General features: G+C 37.2%; 1 protein-coding gene across 1 annotated transcript; it reads right to left on the reverse strand.

The window, feature by feature from the left end:
- Positions 1-516: 516 nt before the first annotated feature.
- On the reverse strand, positions 517-7884 carry LOC124279683 (the record flags this gene model as incomplete). The annotated part of the gene is made up of 4 exons (XM_046715519.1): positions 7867-7884; positions 2650-2851; positions 2334-2361; positions 517-717 (listed from the first exon to the last, which is right to left on the reverse strand). Coding segments are annotated over exons 2-4 (418 nt in total), but the record flags the coding sequence as incomplete, so codon positions are not given.
- Positions 7885-8224: the final 340 nt, after the last annotated feature.

Raw genomic sequence — 8224 nt, forward strand, 5'->3', positions numbered from 1 at the left:
GCGTGCAAGGCAGCACATGCATTTCATGCCAGGTGAGTCAATGGTCTGTCGACATACATGGATGAACAACCTAATTGACATCTATTGTCGGATCTATTGTTTTTAGCAGCCATTCGTATTATTTCTAACTCTTTTTTTTCTGGATATCCTATTACGCATCCCACTGATGTCGGTTATTCGACATATGCTATTTGCAGATGTGTAAATTTTAGGGATACAGAGTAACAGCCTAATTGTTTTTCTTCTGTTTCCGACAGTACTTTGCTGGATTTATAACGTCCCTGCAGCCGCTTAAAGATTAAACCATCACTTAAAATGAGAAATATTGGTAGTTCAATATTCCTCCAGTACTTTCAACAAGAAAGCATGCCATTTACATAATGTCGAGGTGATAATTATCATACTATTTGATATTCCTAATACCTGTGTATTCTCCAGTATTTGTAACAAAAACTGATGTCATTCTGATGCTGCAGAGCGTATACTACAGACTCTTGGTTTCCAGGCAAAGTTTACCTCCTACAAGAAGTGTCTTCCTGTCCATCAGGAGATCCTTATCCTCAAAAGATGACGCCCACATGTCGTCGGGCATGGTGACGCCAAGCACTTTGGCGAAGTCACCGCATGGATAGAGGGACACGGCGCTGAACTCGTATCCCTTCCTTGACAGAAAACCCGTCAACTGGGACCAGCTTCCTGGCTCCTCAACGTCAAGAACTGAAATGTGTGAATTTGGAATACTTCAACAACTTCTGGATCTTTTACAGAGGATCACTTGTCCTACTAATATGTGAAAATATATACTTGTTACACTACCGTATTGATAGATTATATCAACCTGTTATATTCCCCTAAAATATACAGAAACTGAAAACGGCTGTCCAGTCATGCTGTTCTTTGTACTTTCAGCATCTCCAAGATGTCTTAAGTAGCTCTGTGTCCCTGCCTCCCAAAGTAATTATCACAAACAAGGTACAGGCAAGTACCTTGATATGAGAGAATAACAAGTGTCATCACTTACATATAAAATGTACTTCAAAGAAACGAATTCATGAGAAAATGAAGAAATTAATTATTCAGTGTATGAGCTGACGCGAAAAAGTAACTGTGCTTCATATCTACTTAAAATAATATGGATTTATTATGCTATTACATATTGTGCTTTAATACATACCCCTGAACACAGAGCCTCGACATTAATACGTCATTCCCAGATAGCAGATGTCTGTTAGTACATGGTGCAATATCGGGATGTTAGGAGCTCGCATACTCATAGCTGCCTGTATTTGTAACGTGAACAGCGTACATTGATTGCTAACCAGCAAGGTGTTCAAACACGCACTTACATTTACTGTAAATGCCACAATTTAAAAAAACCCGACCTCTTCTCGCCGTGGGTATGTTGCCAACAGGATTGTTATGAAGCGACATCGGAACACAATATCATCTCTTTGGAGACGTTATTTACAACACAAGCAAACTCAACGTGATGTCAAACCAGATAGCCATTTTCGGCTGATGCTTCCTTTGAATCAATTCTTAACTACCACATTAACGATTCCTGTCTTGCCGCCTCTTAGTGCCAGAACCAGTTGATAGTTCAGTAGGCGAAGCATAGCTTGGTGTAGTGACCAAACAAGGTTCAGAAAATTGAGCAGTTACTATTTTCAGGTGTGTGCATACTTCACAAAAGACAGCTGTGATGGTATTACATGGGTCTAGAGTCACCCAAGACCAAGGGAACATTTCAGGGATTGCCTCCTTGAACGGGCTAAGACTGGAAATGTGCATGGAAGAGTATGGGCCGACAAAGATATACATCAATGAATTTCGTAAGCTACCCCCAGCACATATTTTTATAAATCATGCTCTCCCCTGCAAATACAGAGACTAAGGTGGTGTTCAAACATGATTATTCAAATTGTAACAGTTGCAGTGGATGTACTGCCTCGAGCCACTGTTTCTGCAGATTACACCCCTACTGAACATACCTGGGATGAGAAGGATTAAGGCCTACAGCAGGACCAGAACCATCCGATAACCCTGGCTTAGCTGGGCCATACTTCGACTGACAATCCACACCAAACCGTTATGAATGCTCTTTTCAATTAAATGCGCCACCACTGGCTAGCTTCTATCGACGTAAATGGTGGTCACAGATGATATGTTGCACCACCCCGCTCTGTCTCCCATAACCAGGTTTGGGTTTTGTCAGAGAATACATTAATATAAATGAGCAACGATTTTGCTATTCTCAATCACATAACCTTTACACCACTCTGTATGAAGCACAGTTACTTTGCTGGTAGAGCACTGACAAATATTCGACTTACCAAGAAGTATTCTTGGATTTCCGAGCTCCTGTGACACAAACAGCAATTAATTAAAATATCATCAACGGTCAATTATTTTATCTCCGTTTTATTAAAATAGTTTTAATTTGCTAGTGTATCTTTAAGTAGACATATCAGTGTGGCTGATTTTGATTCAAAATACACATTGATGTACACGGCAGGCTAATCAGAAGCGACCTAGATTGCCTTGTTCTTGGTATTTATTATAAGAAACCTGTAGCATGAGAACAAAAATTATTGTCATACATGTTGTGTTGTGTGTTATTAACATATTATTTTTAAAAATTATACAGACCTTAAATGAAAAGAGAACCTTGATGTCAGTAAGATCGTTCAGTTTGTCATTAATCTTACGTATCGCCGCCGTCTCGTCCCTCCCCTTCTCGGGAGGCATATAGATGTCGACTCTATACAGGTGGGCGTCTCGGTCATCACCGAGAACCGACAGTGGGAGGCACAAGAGACAAACGAAGAAAAGCATCATTGCAAGTCGTTATCTGCAGCACAGAAAGGAGTCCGTGATCAAATAAGACTTGTTGAATCGTGAATTGTTACATTGAAAAAAATCGGTTGTTAAACATAACAAAAACTTTCCGATTGATCGAGAGAAAAGAATAGACAGCTTTCATTTCCCGAAACATTTCTTGATATACCTTGGCACTACAATGCCAAAGGACGCTGCTATTGTGTCTAGTAATACCGTTGATAGTAATCTAGTGTATCCCTTGCTAGGGATAATAAACCAAAAGCACGTGTTATCTTGAAGGTCTCTCTTCTGAATGTTAGGAACAAACTATTCAAATACAATGCTGGAAAGATGCACAATGCGTGTTTCTATCTTTGTGAAGACGTTTCAGGCCTATATGTACCTCATTAAGACATTGATAAATTATACTCTTAAAAAAGTAGGTGAACTTAGTTTCTAATTTACGATTGGAAAAAATTGGGAGATATATCGGAGTCAAACAATGTTTATCTGATAATAATGAATGTTTGAGATTGCACCACGACTTGCACTTCCTTATGACCACAGTTGTTTGTACAGTAATGGCTCTTGAAAGATGATTGATGTATTGGCCTTCTTGAAACCGTCAAACTCAAGAATGATAACCCATGCACATGTATGGGGGCTACTGCGTTGTGCACGTGCATCCCATGCGTTGTGTTTAGGGGTGGTATAAAAGAGAACTGGTGGTGCGTTCATAAGATGTCTGTAAACACTGTTAAGGATCTTTTTAATACTGTTAATATTCACTTAATTATTGAATTAGAAATATAGTTATCAGATAGATCTTGATGAATAGTTTGTAAAACGATAAATTTTTTATTATTGGTAGTTTAGTTTAGTAACTGAGATTGTTGGTGGCTGTACCCTGAAAGCGGGTTGAAATGTTGAAAAATTATTGTCCTCCTGAGAGGATACGTAAGTCCCAGAACTTTCAAAGTTAAATTTAAGTTTAATGGATTTTTAAACGTAGTATTTTTGTTCTTTTAACTTTCGGCTAAATTTTCCTGCAATCATCAGCGGCTGTAGGGATGATGTAAATCCAACTAGGGTCCATGCAGGTAGCAAAGGTACTGTCAGTCCCCATGGCCCCTAGCTTATAGTATGGTGATCTACCTTCAGTTGTTGGCAATCTAGAGCCCATTTTTATATTGTATCGTCCGCTATATATAAGCTATCTTCATCAAACGCACAAAACCAGCAATAAACAGGGATCAGGGTGTCTACCTCCCAAATGCATGGTACATAAAACAATAAGACAATACCCTACCCTCGTCACTGTTCCCATGGATAAAGCATAATTTCTATGTATACACTGCTATTACTTTACATTCTATACATTTATAAATACGTCTCTGTACATTTCTAAATCAATCAACAATTTTGTATAAGTATCTGAACAGTTCTAAATTGATCCATTAATTTTGCAGTAAACGACATCTTATATATTCATAATAACATGTATTCTATTAGCCATGTCATCTGTATCTATTGACCACCACATGTATTGCGTCATCATAGCATTGTGACGTCATAAGCATTGTGACGTCACGGCCAGAGTTAACAGTTACTGTTCAGTTTTACCTGATGATGGGGCCAGAACAAGCCCTGAAACGTTGTACTCGAGATTAAAAAGAAGATGTAACCCAGAAAAAATCTCTATGTTCATCAAATATCATCTTCTAAAATGCCAATCAAGAATCTATATATTACTAGTTTTAAATATACATCTGTGATAGTCCAGTTGGTTTTATTGGCCTTTGTTGACAGAGATTGTACATTGATTACAGTGTTTTCATCGCTATATGGCTGTAATATTGAGGATGCGATGTAAAATGTTAACTCACTCACTCACTCTGATGTTGGCGATCTACAGCATGGTTTTATATTGTGTTGTCCTCGATTTCAGATTTCATTACTGGTTTTATCTGTGATAATCTAGTTATTTTACTGCCCTTCATCGACAGGTTTTTGTAATTTAATTCCATTTATTATCAATATACAACTTTTTAAGACACGATATGGCTGAAATATTGCCGATGTGACTATACATGTTAACTCATTCAGGCCGAGAGACGCACATATGGGGCAAAATATGCCTCAGAGCGAGTGACGTGTTTATAGGGTAGGTAATTAGCAGTTTCTCACAGCGAGAGCCACATATATTCGTCAATAGAAAGCACCTCTTATTCATCGAGAGACGCAAATGTGTGTCGTACTTTAAAAAATCGCACTGTACCTATTATTTCAACCAATTTAGTAGTACTGAGCAAATATTAGCTTTTCTTACGAGAGATGCAACCTTTAGTGTCAGTCAGAAGAAGTATTTAAAGTGTTTTGATAGCAAATGCTAATCATTATCATAGGCTTGTACAGCGTTTGGCAAATGAACACATGTCGGCGAGAAAGGGGATTGTGTCTGGTACTCTTCCTTGGGAATGGATACTAAAATACTTCCTATGCACATTGATTGAATTAGATGTAATGGTTTAGAGGTTACTGAAGACTATATTTTCTTCAACTTCCTAATAAATAGGAAACAATATACGAAATTGCAAGGACATACAATAGAACAGTTTGAATTTACTTTTTAGGTATTATTACGTTGGCATGTTTCATATAATGAAACATAATGTATAAACACAAATAATTAAACACCCAAGCTCGAATAGATTAAGCATAATTTAACTTACTAATTTGAAGCTTACTGAATTGTAACTAGTTATTTTCCATAATCTAAAGTTGATAATGTTACCTAATCGAATATAAAGTGATAAGTCACGCCTTTGCATCGAATATATATACATGTCAGTGTTATTACAACAATGAAATCTTTTACTACGTTTGTTACAAAAGACAGTAAGTTGGTAATTCAAAAAATTCTCACACCTAAACAGAAGTAATATCATAAGTTATTACATGTAAACCATACAAAGGTATTTCAAGCATTTTTGTTCAAGCTGTTGAAAGTTTCATGTTGATTTGAATGGTCAGTTTCCTATGCAATTTACATGAGCATTGTGTAAAACATTTGCATTTGATCTCTGTAATTATCAAATCCGGTGTAATTATCACGTGTATCAATGAACTCAGTCTCTATTGATCCATCGTCAATAAAAGCTGGATAGTATATCAGTTACGGTATTGATACACATACGTATAATCATTCAATCAGATTACAGTAATGAGATAATTGAACACCTCTTTCGACCTTGAAATAACAGCCTCCGGTAGAATGCATATGTAGTTACGTCCTTGTTGAAAGGTTTGTCCCGTGACAAGTGTAAAATAAACACATGCGCTATTATATCATTGGACAACTTGCTTTATGGAGTCACGCCCCTCTCTGTAATGTTTATGCATGCATGCACATCTGTAATCTTAAGAAGCCACGTTTGCATTCAGTATAAATATAGGCACGCCCCCCACCTTCATAAATATTTGGGGTGGGGGGGGGGGTTTGAACTGCAACTTTATACACAATAATAATTCAGTATACTGTCATTTCGTGAATTCTGTAATACGTGTACTTTAGTTTGGATATTCATTCGTATCAAGGTGAAGATTATATTTACATGTACAGCAAACCATTATGTTTTATGTACTAGTTGTGTGCGTAAAATGTATATGAAAATGAATACTATCTCTACTCAATGGTTGGATTTCAATCGCTTTGTTTTACTTATCGGAAAACACTAAAATGAGGTAAAATAAACTCGCCAAAGTGTCTATCTACTCCTTTTTGTCTTATTTGTATATTTCATACATCGTTACCAGTGTGTATGTTTACAAGACAAAAACTATTACATGATAGCTTGAGTTGATAGAGCCAAAACCCAGCATATCGACTGGTCAACGATATAGCCAATAATCAATCTCTATCCAAGCTGTTGAGTCACCAAACGTGCTCTTCAGAAATTTCGCCCACGCCCCATCACCTGTCACTTCCTCTGTGACAGGTATCTCATGATACGATTGGTCACAGATAACATATGACCAGCCACTATATTGAACAGTTGAGATAACGAACGTTCTATTCGGGAAATTTGATGACGCCCTATCACGTGACTCTTTGTTTTATGTCTATGCAAGGAATATGTAGTGTACATTTTTTATATGTATGTTTGTATGGTCACGTACGTTTTCTGCATTAAATCTAGATGAAACAAAGTGCCAAGCTATGAATGTGCTCTATGTTAGTCACAGACTAGCGTAATAGTACTTAAATTAAAATAATTCGTATACACTAGAAATGTATCGGCAAAAACGCTATTTTCATCGAAGCTTATAAAGTATGTAAGTAAATTCTTCTTTGCAGTATATCATTGTCATAGATGTTTTGTAAATTTAAACCTTACACACTGATATGAGAGAAATAATTTGTTTATGTGCGTACTCATCTCTTACATACAAAGAATACATGCATATTGTGGTAAAATATAAATGTACAAGCCGCCAAAGGTCTACAAGAGAAACTTACAATCAAATTACATAAAACTTTGCAATACACGATATGTATTCACACCTGCTTTCCTTCAACATATATTTTTACGACACAATTAAGCAATCAGGACTTGTTTGTACGACTAGACAGTTTCCTGTCATCCCCGAAACCTGCCAGGGAAATCAGGTGTGAATAGCACTAATTAGTCTCGGCACAGCGAGTGGACAATCAGCAAGGGGTTCCAGGTGTTGAGTAGTGAGGTGGCTCTCGGGCTTAATGAGTTAACTCACTCAGTCACTCACTCACTCATACGATATCTGTCTTAAAAAGGATTGTTAATGCTTATACTTCCTATCCAAATTGAAAGTTCAGGTTCCCCTACTTTTTTAAAGAGTATACAAAGTAACTTTTGAAAATATCTTTTCAGTCAGGTGCAGCTAAAGAGTGTATTCGTCACACCATTTCCGAGTTCCAACAACAGACACTTTTGTGAAGCCACTTTCTGGCGTCCACTGCCGTGATGCGGTAACAGTACTAAAAGCGTCACAAACTAATTCACTCACCTTTGCGTCTGTCTTGATGCAATCTGCTGGCAGACAAACACGGAATGTACGTCACCTGCTTATATACACGTAACTGGTATGCAAATGTCAAATTATTGATCACTACATATCATAATACATACTGGAACTATCATTAAGATCGTCAGAATCGTATGCACATGGCCCCAAACATGTGTTTGAAAACATCTGGAACTTTCACTTGTAATCCAGTCAGCAAATTATTTGAGTTTTGTATGATCTTTTGGTAATAATTCCGCTTGTGCAAAATGCTCTTTGTGAATATATAGAAAGTCCAACATAGGTTGTATTGAGGATTACGGTCAAGGTTATAGACTGGGATGTGTTGGTACATATGATA

Source organism: Haliotis rubra, unplaced genomic scaffold (genome assembly GCF_003918875.1).
Source record: "Haliotis rubra isolate DU_JTF1 unplaced genomic scaffold, ASM391887v1 Scf2549, whole genome shotgun sequence".
NCBI classification, from domain to species: Eukaryota; Metazoa; Mollusca; class Gastropoda; order Lepetellida; family Haliotidae; genus Haliotis; species Haliotis rubra.